This window comes from Pieris napi, chromosome 21, assembly GCF_905475465.1.
Source record: "Pieris napi chromosome 21, ilPieNapi1.2, whole genome shotgun sequence".
Taxonomy (NCBI): Eukaryota; Metazoa; Arthropoda; class Insecta; order Lepidoptera; family Pieridae; genus Pieris; species Pieris napi.
Window position 1 is genome coordinate 10678512 of NC_062254.1, and position 24488 is coordinate 10702999.

Here is a 24488-nt window from a genome sequence, read left to right on the forward strand (position 1 = left end):
GGTATAGTCACTCAGATGCAAATGAATGTTATAAAACAATGAGCATGAGAAACTAAATTGTTCAATGAATGACGAAGTAACGCACTATTATTTATAAATATATTTTACAAATATAATTTTTAAGAACAATCACGGCAAGCCATAATTTTCTAATAGTTATAGTGTTAGGTGTTAGGTGCTCAGACCACCTAACACACGCCGTTAAGTTTTTGGCTCTAAGGCATTTTTTTTATATAACAGGAGGCAAACGGGCATGAGGCTCACAATGTCAGAAGGCTCGCAAGTACGTTGCTGGCCTTTATGTCGGTTACTTCACGATGTTTTCCTTCATTATACGAGCGTTAAATGCGCACATAGAAAGTAACGTCCATCGAACCTACGCCATCAGGGATGAAGTCGCTCAAACCACTAAGCCGGAAAAAGTCTAAATTTTAACACAATTCAAGTATTATTGGGAATATTTAACTAAAAAAACTATGTTTAGATATCAAAGAACGTAAATTAAATTTAAACCAACGGCGAAACTGAGGTTTGTATTGAAAAATAGTTGAACGAAAAGAATCACCTTTGGCAAACATATTGTTATCAAGTTTAGTATAGACAAAGAGAAGTCACATTGATTAGCTTGTTATGTGTGTGTTACAACACAAGTTGTAATATTATTAACCGACTAAAAAAAAGGAGGTAAAGTTCGATTTGTATGTATGTGAAGTATTGGAAGTTGGGTATGTTGATCTGTTGGCTTCCTAGCACACGTACTAAACTTCGTAACTCTTTTCTTCTGATGAAATAAATAGTAAAAGGTATTGGATACCTATTGGTGTTTCCAGTCGCTTAAATTTTCCCAAATAACTGTTTTTTCAACTCTTGTTATATTGAGTACAAAATACATTTTATGAAGTAATTTATTTTACCCTAAAAACACTAGAAAATACTGTATTAAGTTGCCAAATGTAATAGTGTACATCAATCATACTTACAGCTGTGATCCTGTATGATCGATTGTGGCATTACCTATATCAATATTTAATTGAAATTTACATATTATTTTGCTTTTTACTACATCTAATACATATATGGTTAATGTTATGTTTTTTGAAGCTTGTTTATAAATAAATCATTTCGTTCAAATGTTCCTGATGTCACACATACTTAATGTATGCATGTCCAAGAACTTTAAGTTGTTATCTATGGTTTAATTTTTTTATTACAATTCATATTTTTTGTAAGTAAGAACTATTCCTAAGCAGAACTACAAAACAAACCTTTATTTAATTGGACAGTAGTCTCACTCATAGGTAAAAAATAAAAAGACAAATACGAAGACAAAACAAATTAACTAATTGATTAATTTGTTTCGTTTCGATTTATTTCTAATTGACAAAACATTTTCGTTAATTGGGCAATTTTTACAGGAATTTATCTCTAAGTTTCTTTTTATAGAACGGGGGGCAAACGGGCAGGAGGCTCACCTGATGTTAAGTGATACCACCGCCCTTGGACACTCTCTATGCCAGAGGGCTCGCGAGTGCGTTGCCGGCCTTTTAAGAATTGGTACGCTCTTTTCTTGAAGGACCCCAAGTCGAATTGTTTCGGAAATACTTCAGTGGACAGCTGGTTCCACATAGTGGTGGTGCGCGCCAAAAACTGCCTTGAAAAATGTAACTTTTCATTTCCCCCTAATGACTCATGTGTTACCAATTACTTCCCATGCGAAACCGAATTGCTTTTTCACCCGTAGATTCTCGGTAAAACTAACTTTAGATGTATGTAAATAATGGACGAGCTCTGAACTACCGCTAGTATACACAGTGATTTGGAAGTTTTCGTCAAATAAAACTTCCTGTAGAACAAGTTTCAAAGCGTTACCAATGTATATTTTACGAACGAATTCGTGCGAACATCTTACTTGAACCTAACCTTCCCTTTACTCTTTCATTGATTTCCGTAGAATTTTATGCGAATGTATTATAATGAGAATAATTTTGAATATTATTATAAAAGTAAAAAAAGTCATTTAATCATATATGCTTCTAATTTTACTGTTACTGCCAGTTCTCAAATCAAGGGCGTAGAACGGAAGAGAAGAACAGGCAATAAACTCTCCGCCAGTCTTTTTATTCGCCAAGGTTTTTGTTTTACACAACGTTTGTAAGGAGCTGCAACCATTACACCATGATCCACATGACATTTTAAGTAATTAATAATAATAAAATAAATTAAAAACAAAGATTTGTCCTCTATCAGCAGGAGGCATGGTGAAATAGTACGTACTTATAATCAAAAATGATTCTCATTACGCTTACGCGATGATAACTCTTTCATATACACTTTGTTGCGTCTAATTTTTATTGAGCATTCTTTCTAAATATGTGCGCCCCGTACCGTCGTGCATTAGTAGGGCACGACCCAGAACACCATCCGAGGGGGCATACTCCCCGAACCAGTCTAAAAACCCCCTCGCGAAGGAGGGTGTAACAAGATCATCGAAATGTGTAATTTGTAAATGATTTTTAAAGACACGAATGTGATCGTAGGTGTATAAAATAAAAAATTAAAACAAATTAAAAAAGTTTAGTCCCTATTGTACACTACCTTTAACGGTGGCAGCATTTCCTCGCTGTATTGCGATACTTATTCGTTGAGCGAGACTTTGGGTTTTGGGATCCACCAGGCGTCAACTTAAATCTTTAATTAGCGCCTGTGCACTTGAACCCCACGGCCCAAGAGTCTTCATTTATTAATCTTTACTATCTTTAATTTACGCAGCATTTTAATAGCATTAAATTTGAATCAAATATTACTCTAGTGGTTAAGCTTGTAACACTTGTTTCTTCTTTCACTTGAAGACCTTGAGTTCGAACTCCGGCCAATGCATATCTATGTACATGCATTGGTGATCTTCTCCATTCACACATGTTCAATATTACTTACTTGACGAATAAAATAATTCCAGTCTTCTCAATCTGTCTAAAAATCCCTTTCCATGATGCGAGCATACAATACTGCTGTTTTGTGGTGAGTGGTGATCTCGGGTCTGATGGTGGTGGTGGACGATGGAAAGGATCTGAATGGAACTCCGACGAAGCCAATTGAGAAAGTTTACACCCCATTTTTAAACGCCGCTGATTTTAAACAAATTAATACGTGTCGCTTTCGTTATCGAACAAGGTATAACACTTGATACAATTTTATTCACTTTATTGACAAATGATAAAATTGACTTTAAGGAATTTAAACATAGTCACTCTTAGAGTATTCTGCCCGGCATTTTATTCGCAAAATATAACGTTGAACTAGTATTACTACAGAGTTTAATAACGAGGATTATTCGTATATTCAAAGAACTTGTGAGGAATTGTTTTAACACAATTTACCGTTTGTATAGAGTTGGTTTAATTGCGACAAGAACCGTTATTAATTTGATTTACGTGACCAGTGACGCGTCCTGTGTATTTTTTATAACTGATTTTTAGTTCTAAAGCTAAGATATTACCTAGTGATGGTACAATACTAACGATACTATGTCAACAACATATTTAAATTTAAAAAACTCATATTTAATGTTGTTTCTTTAGTTTGGTATCAAATTTTTTTTACCTTTTATTTTTATTAATTAAAAAAAATATTTTAAAATACGTACTATAGTCTTTTTTTCGATTTCTTTCACATGTACGCTTATAGCTGATACAAAATAGAATCTTACTTTATGAAGTCAAATCCAAATATAACTGAATCTTTACGTAAAATAAATATTTTTAATATTGAATTAATTAAGTAACAAAAATCTATTGATAGGTCATAATATCGATATAATCACGTCACTATAATAATTCTTGGGCTACAATTTTTATGACGCATCGCAATTGTATGATAATGTCGCTATCCTTTTTTGAAATTATGGCTGTCATACGTCATAGTGGGCATTCTCTCTCCTAATTAGTCATAAGCCTTATGCCTTGGAGATACGGGTGATATTACAAATCTAATTCAAAGATTAATTCATATGATATCGGCACTTCAATTGTTTTTTTAAAGCCAGCGTGAAAGTATGAAGAAACGGAATTTAACATAATTTTGTTCTTATTTTTACTTTTGTATATTTAAAGTTTAAATATGCACTTTTGAATTATCGATTTTACCGAGGTAACATTGAAAAATATCCAGTCAAAGACACGTTATACAGTATGCAAGAGGAAGCTTCCAATGAACGGTGGACAGTATTGATTATATTATTTAAAAAATAAGGATTCTTAAAATTGAATTAAGAAAAATTATATTAGTAAAGCTAGTTAGTAGTTAATTATTTAAAATCATGTAACACGTGTAACGTGTGCAAGCCTATGATTCTTGTCGTAAACATTTGTTCTCACGGTAGAAAAAACAATTGAGGACGACTAGTACTTCGTAGTGGATCACTGACTTACTTTCTTAAAATTTTCCTCTAGCAATTGCAAAACGCCAAAACTTTGAAGGTTGTCCAAATGGTTATTGACGTTTCGAATCATTCGTAATTCTGCGCATCTTTGACCTCTCAACTAAATACATTAATATAAACTAGTTTTTTTAACTATATTTATTTTTTAGTATTTTTTTTTATTTTTTTCATTTTTTTTCGGATTATTGCATTGTCATCGATCTTTGACAGGTGCGCAAAGTTTGAATTAAATCTGTCCGTTAAAAGTGGGTCAAAATCGAGTCCGAAGGAGTCGGTTACATACATACATACATACAGGTGAATATAAAGCGTGTAAAGAAAGGCAGCATTTTAAAATAATTTATTTCAAATTAAATAACATTTGATACATCCATCTTAATAATACAAACATTCATCTCTTAATAACTATTAACTACTATACAAGTGACCCGTACTAGTGAAATGCTTTGAAAGTGCGTACACAAATAAAAAATACACCAGAAATCTTATTACTATCAAAAGTTTTCAGAAACACATTGGCACAGGAAAAAAGCCGTCATGATCGAAATGACTAGGTCCTATTTTTACCTGAAAACGACAGGTCACTGCTGAAAATAAGCCGCCCGTTGCATCCCTTGTAATTTTTAGTAGTAGTAGTATTTTTAGTGGTAAATAAATAAATAAAATATGAGCTAACATTGTAAGCGTTTCACCCCTACGTGTCACTTGGCTTTTTGACGATGACTTTGGGTATTCCAAATGTAATTAAAAATATAGCTATCATAATATGCATGTACAATCTACAAGTATTTGAAGATTCGAAGATAAAAAACAATTCCATATATCATTTGCCTTTAAAAATACTTAATAGGTTCGTTCTTCAAATTGGCTTATAGATTCATCTAGAATAGACCATCTTAGTAGATTCTATAGTGCTAAATAAAAATTATTTGTAAGAACTGTGACCCACGCTGGTATGGCCAAAAGACTAGGCCTGATGTCATTGCATTATTTTGATAATACATAGCAAAATCTATACTGATTGCTTAAAATTACTTCTTTCGTCAAATGAAAACCCTTCACCTGATGCTTTAATGGAAGTAAAAATTCAATTTTCCTGTTTAAACTGAAATAAATACATTTTCTTTGTGATCCTGTAGCTCCCTCGGGAATGCAGATAAGTAATTCAATATTCGTTCAACGCCTCGCAATCTGAAAATTTTATTTCAATGGAAAGGATATACCTTTAAATATATCTCTTATTTTCGGCTTTAATTATAACATTAGTCTTATGAGATTTAATTAACAGTTTGTTAAGTACGGAATTTAATTTAAACATATATTAACAATTCAGAAAAACACAGTAGGAATCATAGTATATCTCTATTTACATAAATACACATTAAGCGTAGAATTTTCTTACATTGACTTCACATACATTTAGAAAATAAATCCACGAATTTTCTTATAAAGCACAACATTATGCACTCGTAATAAATATATGTAAATAAACTGGTTGCTATATATTTTGATATATTGATAATCTTATATCTTTCTAACATAGGTGTCCATTAAATTATCTCTAATGGTATATGAATAATATACGAAACAATGTCAGAATAAAGAATGATTTAGAAAGTAAAGTCAGTGAAAATTAATTTTAGTTTTATATTGGGATATGATAAATCTATACAAAATAGCTTAAGTAAAATTTCTGGCTGTGATTATGAGCGTTATTAAAAAGCTAATAATTAATGAAAAATGGCGTTGGGGCGGTGACTGTACGTAATATTTAAATATTAATATTGATTTACTTGTAGGTACACAAGTGAATCGAAATCTTGTGGGTGATAAAATTATGTACATTGTAGCAAGTTAAAAAAATGGGTCTTAAAATTGCATTCATCACACAGCCGACACAATTTTCAACCGCATACAGTAAAAAGTAAACATTCAAGAAATCACAAAAAGTGCAGGAAAACAATTTTGACTCTTTTCAAAGCGACATTAAACTATAATTAATTAACATTTATTAAAATCTATAGTTTACAGTGTAAGCTTGCTAAAACTTATTATTTGGCAACGATTTAATAAATAACTGCACCATGTATAAATATTAAAAATAAAGTAGTCACTAAAAAGGTACATAACACGCCATTAAGCGAGTTCGTTAATCGTAATTGAAGCTTCAAGTCACACCACAATCGTGACGTCACGGCCCGTTACCTCTGCAATCAATATTCACATCCTAAGCTAACAACTCTTGTTGACACTACCCTTCCTAGTTATTTCACCCTTTCTTTTCGGGATAAATAAAGGATAGATTCCTTAGTATTTTTTGGTGTTATAAATTGTTGTGAAAGGTATAGTCATATATATTTTTACGTTGATGTTTCATGCTTTACTGGTCTAGCTGTGAGTTATTGTTAGATATGTTAAATAAATAGGTTAAGAGTTTCATTTGTAGTAGATTTTTACGACAATTATTCTAAACCTAATACACTTTACATCTAAGCAATATATTACAAATATAAGATTAAGTTTACATTTGAAGAATTCTCGATATTAGAATTCGTGAGAAGACAATTGTATACATTTATATAAATACACAGTAGGTTTCTAAATTGACTTTTGTACAGGTATCTCCAAAAATATGAGATCCGAAATATGACAACATCCAATATGACCTGAGCTCAAATTAATTCACTCCTACTATAAGAATAACAAACGCTATAAATTAACAAGAAACTATTAAGTCAAAATTTACAAATTGCATAATAACGTGATACTAATAAATATTATTATGGCAGTAAAAAAATTATATTTAGTTTTTAGACCAAAAAGTAATTTATCTTCTGTCTGTAAGAACAATCTGAGCTCAGGAAATGTCAAATCCCAGAGGGTTCACGTTGAGTTGGAGGATTTCGCGGCTTTCTCGTAGCCATCTACGAGCGTCTGTAGGATAAACTTTATTGTTATTTTATATATGTTCTCTACGTTTGGCGTATAGCGATCACCCAGAGTCGACTCAACTGCGGCTAGAAATGGCGCCTCTATTTTCTGCAAAGAATAAATAAAATATTATTTAGTCGGCGATTGCCGAAAATTAAATAAAACGTAGGTTTATTGTATAAATAAGCGAATTAAAGTATAAGTCAATTCTATAAAACTATTTTTTTCATTTTATGTAAGTTATATTTGACCAATTATTGAAGTGAAACTTCTTTAGGCGCAGGATGGTAATTTTTTGCGAATACGTCACGAAGATGTGCAGCATTTTTAGACAAAGCGATTAAGACCGATTGAGAGAGAGTGAGAAGGACGAATTACCTCATATAAATTCTATTTTTAAAATTTCGTAAAGTGAATTTATGAAATGTTAGTATTTTATATTTTATGCAAAATAATTTATTGAAGTCTCAAATGACGAATTGTTAATTAAAATGTCACGTTATTATCGAAGGATTAAATTAAAAAAAACATATTTTTATTAATTTTCAACACTTTTAATATTATAATGACAATTAAATTCATTACATTCCTAACATATCTTCCTTTTTCCCTCCCTCTTAGTCTCGGAAATCTAAAGTTTTGGATTTGTATAAATATGAACAAGACATAAAAATTAGTTTGCCAAAGAAGTTTCACTTCTGACGTGTACCTTGTACGCACGCACTTTTTTTATTACTAAGATTCGGTCTACTACGTACTACTTATATTTGATATTATATCTCTTAAATGGACAGAAGCAATTCCAAGAAAAACGACCATTCTGAAACAATTTGGTGAAGGCAATGATTACTTCGCCAATCTCTCTTAAGGATACAAATGATAACTTGTACGTGAGAGTTTTACAAAACTATCTCAATCTACACTTAACTAGAACGGACATGACGTTATTTATTTATATATTTCGCTTCTTAACTTTATTTATTATATCTTTGAAAAACTTGAGAAGCAGGAAATAATTTTAATTACTCTCTTCGACTCTTTTGAAGTTGGATAAAAAAGAAAACGTATTTTGATTATGATTTGCCGAATAGCCTTTTCGATTTTCAACAGTACATTCTCGTAAATTAGGCTGCCAATGTCGTGTAACAATTTTAATGATAAATTGTGGTTTTCAAACAAACTTCCTCGATTGACTGTGAAATTGCTATCAAGCGGTTAAGTGGACCAGTTGTCACAAAATAAATAATCAAACATTCAAAAATCTTTAAAAAAATCCTCACAAACGCATACAACTCTCGTCTAGCTATGACTTGTGACATTCAGTTTATTATTGACTCAGGGAATGGAGAGGTATTTTCTCGATTTTATTAAGGGCTTCAGCTCGGATCAACGGGCAATAAGTTACGGTATTCTTTTGTTAATACTATTGGTCTACGTGAGAGTCACGTTTCATAATATCACAAGGTTAATATTGTCATATGGAATATGTGTTCTTTTTCCTCCAAGTATTTTATTTGAATTTACCTATAGAACGTAGCGATGACTTACGAATTTGCACTTTTAATAATCTAAACTATGCTGTATTTCAAAGGATTTCAGAGCGATGATTATGTATTTGCTTATATAAAATGTATTTAATTAACTATACACGAATATAAACTAACTAATTCGATTTGAGCGATAATATTGTCTATAGAGTAGATAGTAGTGTCAATATTATTGTAATGTTTTTTTTTATAGAATTGGGGGCAAACGTGCAGGAGGCTCACTGTCGCCCATGACTCTCTCTCAATGCCATACTCGCGAGTGCATTACCAGTCTTTTATGAATTGGTACGATCTTTTCTTGAAGGACCCTAAGTCGAATTGGTTCGGAAATACTTCAGTGGGCATCTGGTTCCACATAGTGGTGGTGCGCGGCAAAAACTGCCCTAAATAACGCTCAGTTGTTGAACGACGGACGTGATACGGGTGGAATTTCGTATGCCTCGATGTCCGATAATGAAACGCAGCTGCATGAAAATTCGATTTAATTTCTGGGTAATATAAATTATTAATGAAATACTATTGTCTACCTAGACACATTTTTGCGGTACAATGTGGTTAAAATTAAGAATACGTAAAATATGTTTTGCAAACAGAAATCGTATGTTCAATACTATTTTGGATGCTGGCTGCAAAATCAATATTAAAATAGATAGGATGATGAAATAACAGAAGTACAGAAATGAGGTATCGAGATATATTTCTGCCTCCGTTCCATTGATACGATACACGAAACAACTATTGTTTTACCTAGATCGTTATCCAACATTTCACTATGTGAATTATTAAGCTATAGAGGCGATACCACTTACCCAAAAATATTCTACTTTAAACCCAGGTATCCGTCTATGACTGGCGCCAATCTGGTGGATATATTGGAAGAAATTGTCCAAATCGTCCAATCCCTTAATGCCCTCATCCAACGTGTTCATAACATTATTAGCATGCTCCGCTAACTCCATTGAGTTAATTTGCTCGTCTTTTGTCTTGCATTGTCGAAATTTCTCGAACATGTCAAGAAGATCTTGGTTCTCTTCGAACAGTCTGGAAAATTTAAATACATTTTAGATAGCGTTATGGAAGAATATTGAAGAAAATATTGTATTTGTTAATATACTGTACAAAATTTGTGATAAAACCATTTACTTTTGACAGTTGTACACAAGTCAATGAACTCTAATTTTTATGTATATCAATCGTAATTAGAACAAGTTGAATGTTCGTATGAGATTATTATATAGTAGATATAGTATTTTTGTCTCTAATGGTATATTAATATATATATAAAGTTTTGCAGGCTTTTTGATATTATATCCAATTACTTGGCTACAAGTCGTAATTCGTAGTCATTTATTTAAAAAGACACGATAATAATTACAGTAAATATTTAATTATTTCAATATGTCATTTGAATAGATGACAATTAATCTAGTGAATGTCAACTGTCAAAAGTAAAAGAAAAGAGTATAAAATATTTTAATTATTGCATTGAAATAATAGCTCATACTTTAAGGTTTATTTAAACTAAGTTTCAGATTATATTATGTTATTTATATTGTCATCCTCCATGGTTTGAGAAAGATGACTTAGTTAACGGTTGAAGTGGCGATAATTTAAGTAAACTTAGTTTATGTTTGGCGACTTTAGTTATGTTTGAGATGCGATAAACGTTTTCAAGTTGTTACGAAGTTTGCCTTTGACACTTAACAGTAAATTATTTTAGTACTACACGAGTTATTATGTGTTGTGTGTGTGTGTATGTTATATAAACCAAACGTAAAACCATATTTAATTTAATTATTTTATTATTTCCAGTTGTTTGGTTTAATGCAACCATTAGTCAAGATAATAAGTTCGATTTCCGGTAACATGTTTTTAAACAAGCCACATAATTGTATGCTAGGAAACTTGATCACCGAAACAGCATCCCATGGCCCTCTATGAGTTAAATCACCGAGCCGTCAAGCTACGGACAAAAAGCAAGCAAAATAATTCATTAACAAAATTAAGATTGGCACTCTTAAAATTAAAAAAAAAATTCTCTTTTAAATTTTTCTTCTTTGTATCCTAACATTTAAGAATTGATTATGCTGTTTATTTTTAATTTTTAATTTTTATATAAGATTTAAATAATATCTTAATATATATATTTCTTGTGTGCGTGTGTATGTGACTGAACTCCTCCTAAACGACTGGACCGATTTTGATGAAATTTTTTGTGTGTGTTCAAGGGGATCTGGGAATGGTTTAGATTCACAAATCAGCCCGCCAGATGTTAAGGGTAGTCCACCCCTAATTTTTATTTTTTTATTTATAGATAAAATTTTTATTTTATTTTTTTTTATGTTACAGAATTAAAAAATACATACAACCCCTAATTTTCAACCCTCTACGATCAACCCCTATTTTTTTTATTATAAATGATATACATGGCAAAACGACGTTTGCCGGATCGGCTAGTACATATATATAACAAAAACATACTCTTTATAAATTTTAGTTTTACAAATTATTCATACGAATATAGTTACGAATTGATTGTGTAAAAGGATTAATTTATTATTTTATAAATAGACTGAAAGGCTGAATAAAGATTATAAGCAAAATTATCTTTTAGCTCCAGTAAATAACTACAAAGTAACCAAATTAGCTAACTTATTAGATTAAAATTTGATCGTGTTATTGTAACTTCACGCGAGCAAGAGTTAATTGTATTTTAATTAATTACATGCTCTTATTATAACGTAGGAAATTTATTAATAACCTATTAGAATAAATTATTTTTTAATCAATAGTTATAAAAATGAGTAATTTAGTTACATATTTAGAGTTATTTATTTTTATTATGGTTATTGAAACCCTGAGTAGTTAAAGCTATACATTTGTTTAACATATACATTTAATTTTAATTACACACATGTCCTAAAGGCAAACGCTATTGTTTACTCACAATTATACTGGTCACTTACATAAATTTGCATTTAATTCTCTGGACGTCAGGACTATAGGAGATTGATTTATGCAGTATCGAGTTTATTAAATACCTTAACAATAGCTAAATTTAATGAGTGCTTTGAACGTGTGCGTAATGTGAAGTATTTATTCTCATTCATAATTTCAGACTCGAATTCAGACATAATTGGTCAACTTTAATTTATACAGTGTGAGGGTTTAATTGATATATTTTAAAGTAATATAGTTATTTATTTATTTATTCATTAGTAGTAACAACAATGCCACACAGAATGAAACAAGTTATAAAATTTATACAGTAATAGGTGCGCGGACGGCACAAACATAATGCTTATAATTAATAAGTTTACAAAGATAAATATTACTAAAGAAAAATACCTTAAATTATAAATTGTAGCGAAAAAACCAAAGAAAGTCATTACAGAATGCCCTTCCTGTGATCGGATAGGCGGTCCGAGAAAATATCAAGATTGTACGGGCCTTACAACCGACAGTCTAGCCATTCTGTATTTAGTAGTTAATAAACTTAATTTTAATATAAAGAGTTACGACATTGTAATACAATTGTATAAAATACCTCCATTTACATAGAATGACACGATTTTATATAATATATTTAGTTCTTATCTGTTTGATCTTAGTAGATCAAACAAATTTAGATATTAAGATAATATTTTTAATGTGATTTACATATTTGTTGGTTTTACATTTATCTGATGTACTCAGAGTCGTCCATTAAATTTAACGGTTACTTAGTAAAAGCTCATCGTAGCTTTAAGTTAATTTTTGTAACGGTAGATTGAATTCCAAGAAATTTAATCTACCATTTCAAATAATATCATGGATGATTCTGAGTAGTAAGATAGTTTAACATATTAACATTTTACAAATTGTTTAGGTTGAGAGATCCCTGTTTTTAAGGGTTTTCATAAGAAGATTTTTGGAAAGTTTTTAGTAAAGAAGACATTTTTGGTTATGAATAGCCAATTGGAATAAAAACTTACTCTCTTTTTGTAATATCTTGAAAGATATTTCTTTTTTCTTCAGAAACTGTAGATTGGTCTTGGAAAACACACTTAATTAAAAAAAACTCGGCAATATAGAATTTTCATCAATTTTGCACCCGTAAGTTTTTCAAACTCAAACTCAAAATAACTTTATTCATATAGTCAACAGAAAATATGTTAAATTGATTCAAAATTTACTATTACAAGCTACAGTGGCGTATGAACTTTGATTTTATTAAAAAAAAATGATGATAAAAGTATATATACTTAAATATAATATATAGTTTTAATACCACGAAATAAATAAGATTATATTTCATATCTTCAGTATATAGTATAGCAGACTTCAACAGACAGACTTATTTTTTCAAATATATTAAAAATACCTTTACTCAGAGCTAATGTAATATTCTAATGCTGAAAGAATTGAAATCGGGTTTGAATTTATTAATAGCAAACAGAAAAATTCAAATATTTTATAAACTAATAAAGATATCTTTATTGTATTTCTATTTCGGTGACAGTCATGTTGGATACGCTGAGTCAACTAATTAGTATTGTACTCAGCAAACAAACTGTTTGCTGTCAGCTCGGATACGGAAACAATCGAGCTTATTTATATAATCACTATTTACGGTTGGAGTCTGTCATAAACAACCGTTTCATTTCAAAACTTAAAAGCAAAAACACGATAAGATTCATTCGATTAATAGAAAAAAGATGTTCTAAAGAAAAGAAGGTGAAATGCGAGGCTCACTGTAGACGCCCTATTCCCCGTCTAGGGATCATAGGATATTTTTTATAGCACAGGCGCTGCCTATGCATACTCTCAAAGCCAAAGGACGGGTGAGCCTTCCGGCCTTTTAAGAATTAACACGCTCTTTTCTTGAAGGACCCTAAGTCGAATTGGTTCCGAAATACTTCAGCTGGCAGCTGGTTCCATAGTGGTGGTGCGCGGCAAAAACTGCCTTAATAAACGCTCAGTTGTGGAACGCGGACCTTGATGGTATAGCATTATTCTGCCTCGACGTCTGATGATGGAACTCAGCTGCAGGTATCCAAACAAAACACTTGACATTAAGTCAAGTACACATATTTTAAGTTTATTTTTCTATCGTGATTTATTTAATACTTTTCAAAATCTTATATTTATTTATTTATTTATTTATTCAGAAGATTCAAAGCACAATACAGAAATAGATGTATATATATATACGATTATGGGCCAATTACAAATCTTCACATATAGTTACATATAGGTTTTTCTTTTTTTACAACAAGAAGGTAAACATGCCAAATATTTTTAGTTTGTAATACAAAAAAGAAAAAAAACAGAATCTAAATCTCAATACTTTAATTCATCATGGTTGAAATAATTTTGTGTCAAAGCTTTCCTTGCTGTCACCACACTCTCCGCGAACATATCAATGTCAATCTTTAAGTTATTAAATTTGTTCATATAACAGTTATTATTCATAAATTCCATTCATTATCTCTTATAAACATACTCACTTCTAAGAAGAACAGTGAAGACACTCACCGAGTTCATAAATAAATAAATTCAATTTAAATACCCAAGGTTCGCAATGACCCAAATACGATAAATTCACTTCTCTCAGTCTTCTTATTTACCATAACATAGTACATATAAAAACATCGTTAAAATTAAGCTCTCGAGCGAGGCAATAATTATCAGCTAAATACATTGCGATCTACTTTCAGATTCTGGGTCAAATCTCCGTTTCGGATGTGTTTAGATAACGTGGCAGGTAACCGATTAATGATGACAGATTTGTGGCTATAGACTAAGAAATAGTTATTTACAAAAATCTATATATAACAGTCAGTGTCAGATTTTTGTTTGAGAATTTCCTTTATCTATTTTTATAGGTTTTTCAATTTCAAATTTGAACATAACTGTACCATAAAGTTTATGGCATAAACAAATATTTTGTATTTTTTATATTATCATCTCGATTACAAACAGCAACCTAGATAGTATATTATACTTTATGCGTCTTTGGTATGAGTAGTGTGCGCCGTTGGTAATAGGTTCAAAAGCTGGCTGTGCACTAACGGACGGACTTTTTTTTATCTTCAGTTAACACTGACGCGTAGGAAATCGTTACACAAACAGTCGACAGGGTGTATTAGACTCAGAAGTATACTACTACATACTTAACAAATCACCTACTTGCCTATGAGGAAAAAAAATTAAAGATATTGAAAACGAATGAAAATTTGTCTATGTGTTAATATTCCCTCCTAATAATTGATAGAATCTGTCGAGAATATGTCGAATGTCGGGTAAAAAATATTGTTATTAATATATAAGTTTGAAATATAACATAAATCAAATTACAAAATTGCTATTATTTTATACAACTTACATAACAACAGAAAGTTTTTATCTTGTCCTGAAGACGCGTGAAGAGACTAAACTTATCTTAATAAATCATACTCCGGACTTAAAACGGGATTTTGCTGAAATCTCTTTTCTGAGTATAATGACGGTAGCATTTAACTTTGAAAACGAGGTATTAACTTTTTCGTCTTATCCAATCTTTTATCTCCAGAAGTAATTGTTACGAATAAGTTTTTCTATTACGCATTGCTTCACTGTCATACAGGCTACTTTTGTGCCCCTGAACCTCTTCCAGTCAAAAAATGGCAATTTTTTTATTTATAAATAATTCAAGTAATTACAATTTTTTTACAGAAGAGGGGGCAAACCGGAAGGAGGCGTGATTGTTAAGTAATACCGTGCATGGACACTCTCAATTCCAAAGGGCTCGCGACTGCGTTGCTGGCCTTTTAATAATTGTTACGCTCTTTTCTTGAAGGACCCTATGTCAAATTGGTTCGGAAATTATCAGTGGGCAGCTGGTTCTACATAGTGGTGGTGCGCGGCAGAAACTGCCTTAGAAAACGCTCAGTTGTGCAACGCACGACGACGACGCACGTCGTTGCACTCATCTGCAGGTAGAACAACTATTCTGAACTATGGTAAAAAAAAAAATTTAATAGTAAAATATTACGTATATAGGAATATATATAATAATACATTTTGTCACACGTTTCACTTATACGCTGATTATATATTACCATAATTTAAGAAAAACTAAGTAAACAGTTTTGTTTACTCAATTTGATTGAACGTGTATTTTTATATACAAATATTCCGATAGCAATTTCCCTCCAATCTCAACGAAGTGAATTATCTTTGTAAATTATTTAAGATATTCAGTGCGTAGGGGAAAATGACTATTAGGGGTTTCATAAGACGAGTAATTCCTTTTAAGGTGTACGTTTTTATATTAATATTAGTGAAACATGACAAGAATATTTTTATAACTTGCAAAAAGCTTTTACTTTTTACAAGTAATAAATTACATATTGCCCAGGGATAATTTAGTGTTCTAATGATGAAATAATTATTTAAATCGGTCCATTAGATTTGAGTTTGCATGTTATATTAGTTGAGATTAAAACGTGAACAGTCACATTGCCAATACTCCGAATTAGGCTTATTTAATTAATTAATTACGTAATATTATAAGTCACGTGACAAATGGGGTAGGTGTGGGGAAGACAAATACAACTTTTTATATTTTACAAGCTGACCGGGCGAACGTCGTTTTGGCATGTATATCATTTATAATAAAAAAATAGGGGTTGATCGTAGAAGGGTGAAAATTAGGCGTTGTATGTATTTTTGTATGTTGTATCATAAAAAAATAGAAATTAAAAATGTTGTCTAAAAAATAAAAAATAAAATTTAGCGGTGGACTACCCCTAACATTTAGGGGGATGAAAAATAGATGTTGGCCGATTCTCATAGATACCGGATAAGCACAAAAAATTTCATCAAAATCGGTCAAGCCGTTTCGGAGGAGTATGGCAACGAAAATTTTATATATTAGATAAGCGAAATTATCCAAGATGCTGGTAAATCAAAAACTTATAATAAAATGGTTAACTTTCCCACATTAATTTAAGATGATATGGAAAGTTAAAACGTGGAAGTTTAAACTTCATTATTATTAAAAACCAACTACTATGAAGAGTAGTATGATCTAGCAGTTAGTGATCCACAAATATTTTCTATAGTCTTTCTTGGGCGAGTCTTGGATCGACCTTTACCAATAAAAAAATTTGCATTCAATAAGAAATTTCTGTTTAGTATTTTGATTAGCCTATACTGCATGCTAGATACAGATAATATAATATAATATAATATAATAATCTGTTTTAAAGGTAATGTAAGCTTTTGCAGTAAAGTGCAGTGTTACCGTAGTGGCTTCAGTGTACGACTCTCAACCCTGAGGTGGTAGGTTCGATCACCTGTGCACCAATGGACTTTCTTTCTATGTGCGATTTAACATTCGCTCGAACGGTGAAAGAAAACATCGAGAGAAAACCGGCTTGCATTAGGCCCAAAAAGTCGACGGCGTGTCAGGCACAGGAGGCTGATCACATGAAACTGATATAGAAATCTGAGGTTCAGACCAAAAGGTTGTAGCGTCACTGATTTCTTAATTTATTTTTAGCTTTGTAACCTTTGATATTACTTAACTAATGAGAGCCTTAATCAAATTAGCGTAATAAATTATATTTTACTTCAATTCGGGGCACAAGTTTTGACCCAGTTTATGGCAATGTGTGAAACAAGATTTATGTAAAAGGGACATACGTTATTAACGGCTATTAACGTTATTAATATAATTAAACGATAATACTAATAAAATAATCTAAAATTTAATATGATCGGCTGTGATTGTGAGTTTTTTTTCTATATAACAAAGGCTGATCTTAAGTGTTACCGCCCCGCCCATAAAGACTCTCATTGCCAGAGGGCAAGTGCAAACTCAAACTCAAACTCAAAATAGCTTTATTCTTATAGGTAAACAAGTACACTTATGAACGTTAACAGAAAAGATGTTAAATTGATTCTAAATTTAATATTACATAAGATGTTTTTGAAATATTAATTGTTAGAAGATTTTGTTGAAACCAAGAAGATAGAACATTTAGGTCTGATTGAGCTTGAGCAACCATAGTCTGGATATTTGAACCAAAGTAAAATAAGCAGGTGTCATCAGCGTAGAGAGTGATTCGGCCGTGTAAACCGAGTTCGTGAATGTTGTTAATATATATTAAAAATAACAATGGACCTAATATAGATCCTTGTGGGACGCCGCATGTTATTGGTATTTCTGAACTTTGAGCATTACCTATTTTTACTATCTGGGTTCTGTTTGATAGATATGATTTGAATAATTTTAGTGCACGATCTTTTATTCCTATGCATTCTAATTTTTTAAGCAATAAGTTGTGGCTTACGGTGTCAAACGCTTTTTTCAGATCAATAAAGACACCCAGCACCATTTTCTTAGAGTCAATATTTTGTTTTATGTCGCTAACGAGATCGGCTGTGGCTGATAAAGTGCTGCTTTTTGATCTAAAACCATATTGGCGTTTAAAAATGAAATTGTTAGTTTGCAAGTAAGTGTCAAGTCGTGAGTAAATAATCTTTTCTAATATTTTTGATATTGTAGGTAGAATAGATATTGGTCTGTAATTGCCGGGTTCGGTTTTGGGGCCAGATTTATGGATAGGAGCAACTCTGGCCTTTTTAAGAGAATCCGGAAATTCACCATTATGCAGCAGCTTATTAAAGCAGATCGAGAGATATTCAGAAATATGATCAACTACGCATTTTATTGTTTTAGTATTGATCCCATCTATTCCACTACTACAATTCGTGTTTAGTGTTTTTATTATATTAGTGATTTCAAGTGTTGTGCATGGATTAAAGTTAGATAGTTCAGAGTTAAGACTTTGAGGAAGTGCTAGTGTAAAATTAATGTGAAATTGTGTTGGTATTTCATTGGCTAGTTTTAGCCCTATGGTAGAAAAGTATGTATTAAAAGCAGCACAAATATCGGTTGTTTGAGTTAACTCTTTAGTGTCTATAATAAGTTTGGAAGGTGTGCAATCTTTATTTAGCTTGTTACTAGCCAATTTATTTATTAGACTCCACATTTTTTTAGGGTTTTTAGCGTGTTTAATAAATTCGTTGGAGAAGTAATTATCTTTAGTTTCCCTTATTTTCCTTTTGACCGTATCTCTTGTAGTAGTATATTGTGCTTGAACAACAATATTTGTAGGATCTTTTTTCAGTTCAGCCCATAATTGGTTTCTAAAGTGAATTGCACTAATGACTTCTCCACTTATCCAATCTTTCTGAGGTGGATTAAGTATCTTTTTCTTTACTTGTTTGCATTTCCTTACACAGTCCTTAATCGTATCTTCTAGTAAAGAATAATCAAGTGTTGCTACATCTAAATTGTAGGTCGTGAATAGTTTGTTAAATTTAGCATAGTCAATGGCTTCATATTCAGAGTGTATTAACTGCGGGGCTTTGGATTTTTTTAACTCGATATAAAGTTGCCTATGGTCGGACATTCCTGTCTCAATAAATGCCATATGAAAACGGTCACTTCTTAAATTTGAGCACACGTGGTCGATTATTGATTTACGTGTTTTCGAGTCACGTGTACAATATTTTTTCCTAATTTTATTTATGATGTTATATCCAGCCTCGTCCATTACATCCATATACTGCTTAGTTTGTTTTTCATTCTTTTTCACTAGATCTATATTAAAATCCCCAAAGACTACAGCCCTCTTTCTTTCTCTTAGTTGCAAGCGAAGTTCTTCCAAAAACTTTGAGAAGTTTGTATCTCCAGGATTATACACAAGTCCAATTTCGGTGGCATATCTGTCTAATTTGACCCATAGGTAGTTGTTGCCATCTTTATATGTTGACTCCGACAAACTATGTCTAATACTGTTATGGACATAAGTTGAGACTCCACCACCTCTAAAATCCGATCTATAATTGAAATAATGAGTATAGTTTGGTAGACTCATCTCTTGGGCCTGAGTTTCATTAGTGATCCATGTTTCTGTAATGAGTACGATATGAACAGTTTTAGAAATTGTTTTTAAAATGCATTTGAGTTCATTAAATTTGCCTTTTGCTCGGATACTCCTAGCATTAAGGTATAAAAACGATAAGCGTGACTTGTGTGGTTGTAGCTGATTATGGTTTTGCAAAACTTCATAGGTATTTGTATCTGTGTTGAGGCGTTTGGTTGTATTTGTTACTTCGAGTTTTTTGGAGACATTTTGGTAATAGTGGGTATTCCAGATCTGTATTTAATAGTGATGTCAGTATCTCCCGCAGCCTGACGTCGCACTAGTTCATTTTTTAAATTTTGCAAATATTTTTGCTGAGCTGGAGTTAAGTCTGAATAAATTTTAATGGCTTCTGGAAATTTAGACTTGTTACGTAATAAGTATTTAGCCGTAGTATTTGTTTCGTAACAAACTTTGATTCTACGGTTTTTGCCTGGATTAAATTTTCCTATACGAAAGACCTTAAGGGGTTTTGGTAGACTGGGGTTTATGGTGGAAATCAGTTGTATTATCTTATCTTCATCCTTTAACGGTCCTTCCTCTGCGTTGATCGCTATTTGTTCAGGTATACCTGCAATAATGAGGTTTTTCTCCCTTTGATTGCGATCTCGAACCTCATTGATCAGATTTTCATTAGAAAGATGCTTGTCGATAAAATTGTTTGGCAAAGATTCATTGTTAGCCGTTTGATCTTCCACTTGCGACAGTCTGCCCTCCCAGGTACTCATACGAGCTTCAAGAGAGATTATGTCATCCCTAAATTTCCGCGTCACTTCGAAAATTGCAGCGTTGAGGTCGTCCCGCCATTGCTGCCTCAGACTAAAAACATCATACTAAAAAGTGAAAAATAATTCCTAATTTAGGCTGAAAATCGTAATGAACAAAAAATACTGGTATCATTGTGAAAAAGCGTGGGGCGCTCTGTGCCATATTTTTCGTCTATCGAGTTTTTTAGTTTTTTTAAACTATTTCTTGAAGGACCCCACATCGAATTGGTTCGGAAATATCACGGCAAAAACTGCCTTAAAAACGATCAGTGATGGAACGACAGACGTTGAGGTGATACGGGTAGAATTTCGTATTCTGCCTCGACAGATATTAAGTGAGTTAGAATTATCCGTCCAAACTTATAAGTTACGGAATTTCTATCCATACTCCAAAGACACTATCAATCATTCAACTGTCCAAGAATAAATAGTACTTTAGTTGTGGAAAGGTAACAGCTGTTTTACTGTATGACGGTAAAACATGAAAATTTATTTATTGCTAAAATACATAGTCGCATCCTTACAGACTCCAATACGATAGTGATAAACAATTAAAATTAATTAAAAGGTAAAGGAAAGGATATAAATTATAATATATACTCTCTTTAGTCGGCAGCTCATGTCTGAGCTGGTTAGCAAAGAAGCATCTAAATCGGACTATATAGTTTTGAGGACGATGAGTCTTTCACTTGATCCAGCCACCTGGTAGGTTAACGGCCACGGGATCTTTTACCCTTGGTGTTACCAACCACGATCAGTTTTTCCTAGTTCTCATCGCCTCAGCGCATATATGGCCGAAATAAGATACAATTCGCTGTCGGCATATGGTAGGCGGACGACCGATTCTTATGATTTTTTTTATGCATGTACAGTAAGTCTGAGAATCGGCCACTATCTATCTTTCAAACCCCTTGGTGTTAAGGGATGTTCACCCCAAAAAAATTTTTCTTTTTCTTTTTTTATGATACAACATACAAAAATACATACAACTATTTTTTTATTATTTATGTATATTGTTTATTATTTATATTGTTTATTATAAATGATATACATGGCAAAACGACGTTTGCCAGGTCAGCTAGTATTATTATAATAATATAAATCACACAGGATATATAATGTCTCTAATGTAAAATCGATCATATCGTAGACTAGCAATTATAAGAATACTCGTATAACAAACTGTATGTCGAATGTATGTCATGCTAAAGTAGAATTCAATTACAATTATTTTTCTCGCGATCTCAACACTCGAAACATTTCGCGATTTTGAAAACTTTACCGAAGCTATTAAGAATAAAACGAGATAGTATAGTTATATATGGAATAGTTAAGCTGGAATCATTGCAATCATTTTTTATTCGCTTTAATACACTAAACTTCACCAGGCGTAATACTTTGATTAAAACGTATTTTTTTCTCTTTAGTATTACCGTGAATAGATTTTTCTGCATCGGAAACAAACCAAACATATGACAACATATGTCATACAGAAGGCTGTTGTGGAAAATGTCGTAAGAATAACGTTTGTTTGCGTAGGAAATGCCAAAAAACTAAGTTGGGATACATTCTTTTCCGGACATTCTTAAATTTTATTTTAATTTTAATAGCATTAAAGCCTTTTTGTTTTAGCCTTACATTTTTGTATTTCTTGCCTGTTGACTGTCCTACCGATTGGGTCTTAGGTTATCGTATAATATTTTCTCCATAAATAGAGACACGACCGCGAACACAGCTTACAAATATATAAAATATATTTGGTAAGAATGTTTGAAATTTATTACTGAACAATTATTATTGGACTGTAATTTCAATTTCCTCCGTACATAATCGGGCCTGTTCAATGTGAGTGCCTGGGGAAGGGTCAGTAATTGTATTTTCAAAACGTGACCCTTTTGTTTCATTATGTTGACAACGCATAATATCGTTATTCTAGCTATACATGTTTAACTGACCTCAAAAAGGTATCAGTTTTATGTGTATGTATGTGATATAGTTGGAGTTGTATCATATTTCTATGGATGCTCTAGTGGATCAGGAATATTCCAAAATAGGGAACAATGAAAGTTTTTTACTAGCGGTCAAATCAAATGTTTTAATTTAAAAAATAAATATAACCTATTTTACACAGAGCATTAGAATTCCTATAATTTATGTTATTTACAGCTTCATACTTTTCAATAGTTTACTTAATAATTTCTCCTTACCGTTCACCAGAGAAAAACTGCATTTCTCTTTTAGTGGTGTATAAATATGGTAAAGTAATTTGATTTTCTCCTCACCCCATCCATTAAATTTCCTTCTATTAAATAGAAATGGAACTTGAAGGATCACTTCAAAAAATATTGCAGCGACGCTTAAAAGCAATTTCTCAGAAATCTAACCTCAATTTGATTAGGTAAATACGATAAGGCTTTAGTGGTTTTTACAACAGAGAATAAAATTATTTTTAGGACTATGAAAGCTTTCTAGAAAAAGCTTTTTATCTCTCCTTAAAGAGAGTTTACCGAGTCGTAATACGTAAGTATTTAATGAAGCCTCCTTGAGACGTTACTTTGAACTTGTTATAGGGAACTTAATCTGGCGCTTATAAAAAAGTTTAATATTGAAAATGAGTTTGGTGATATATTGCACGAATTTACCACCAAAGTGGATTAGTAGATAAAGTACAAGGTATTGCCCATGTTATTTTTAAGTTGGTTTATAGCTCAGCTCAATAAGATGCATCACTATTTCAAGTATCAATGAGGCGCAATGAGGCTGAGGGCTCAAAAGTCATATATTAATAACTTAAAATTTTACGTTAACAAAACATGATTATAAGTATATAATCATATTTCAGAATAGGTACGCTCAACTTTGTAGTAGTAAAATAATAAAATGCAGTATTTCATTTAAGCCCTCAGCGGTAAACCGCATAAGTTATTCCATTTAAGTGTAACAGTGCTTGTTACAAACGTGCTACGCCGTAGACCGAGCTTAATCCCTCGTAGCATTACAGTAGATACCGGGTGTAGCACACCAGCTACATACACATAGGCTTTTATAACGAACTCCCAACATTAAATTGTATGATGTATTTATTGTTGTTGTATCAGAATATGTTTCTTAACAAAGAGCTTAAAAAAATATCAATCGTTTTCATATGTTGCAATATCGCTACATACTCGTAGATGTAAATGTAAATTATTTTATTGTCTTAAACTTTTTATGATTACAAAAACTTAAATATTGAGAAATTTACATAATCTTAATAAATTTGTGTGAGACAATATATATAATATAATAGATAATTTTTCTTATGTTTGAGCAACTAATAAATTTATTAAGTCGTTCCAAAGAATTAAATTAATGCTATAACTACGAGACCCCTGATATAGTTTACCTCAGAAGATATATTACAATTCCTGAACTAAAAGAGGATTTCCCAAAGTTCAAAGGTAACATGGCCCTTTTAACCACAGTTCTGCGGTAAACCGATTTTGATATTCTGTCTGAACACACTTGAAATTGGCTTTGTAACACAGTGGTTGTAAATCTTCCTCATCAACCAATAATGTCAAAGATTAAAAAAAAACATATTTGACAGTAAATTTTTACTTTTGAAATAAGTTAATAAGACAAATTTTGACATGCCTGGACCCTGCACATAATAAACCTATGTATTGGCTGGCGAAGTCTCTAAAGGTTATCATCAAAACAAAAGAAGGCATCAACAATTTATACAATTATAAAAAATCTAATACTTAGTTGACAGTAACGTAAACTACCCTAACGAAGAATTTTGTCTATATCTATCGATTTATTTGAATGAGCCCACTCGGTACCATGGGAGTTTATAGAG

General features: G+C 31.7%; 1 protein-coding gene across 3 annotated transcripts in view; it reads right to left on the minus strand.

Annotated features, from left to right (window-relative positions):
* Positions 1–24488, minus strand: part of LOC125060106 (neuroglobin-like) — a 104840-nt gene that overhangs the window by 17656 nt on the left and 62696 nt on the right. The window contains exons 4-5 of one of the 3 annotated variants that reach the window (XM_047664821.1): positions 9726–9957; positions 4764–7477 (exon numbers count right to left, since the gene is read on the minus strand). The exons of 1 other annotated variant lie outside the window; for it this stretch is intronic. In XM_047664821.1, the coding sequence (XP_047520777.1) occupies positions 7322–7477; positions 9726–9957 (388 nt within the window). In that variant the 3' untranslated portion in view covers positions 4764–7321. Of the gene's footprint in view, positions 1–2934; positions 3474–4763; positions 7478–9725; positions 9958–24488 lie in introns of those variants that run through there. One more of the 3 variants, XM_047664822.1, reaches the window with a different exon arrangement.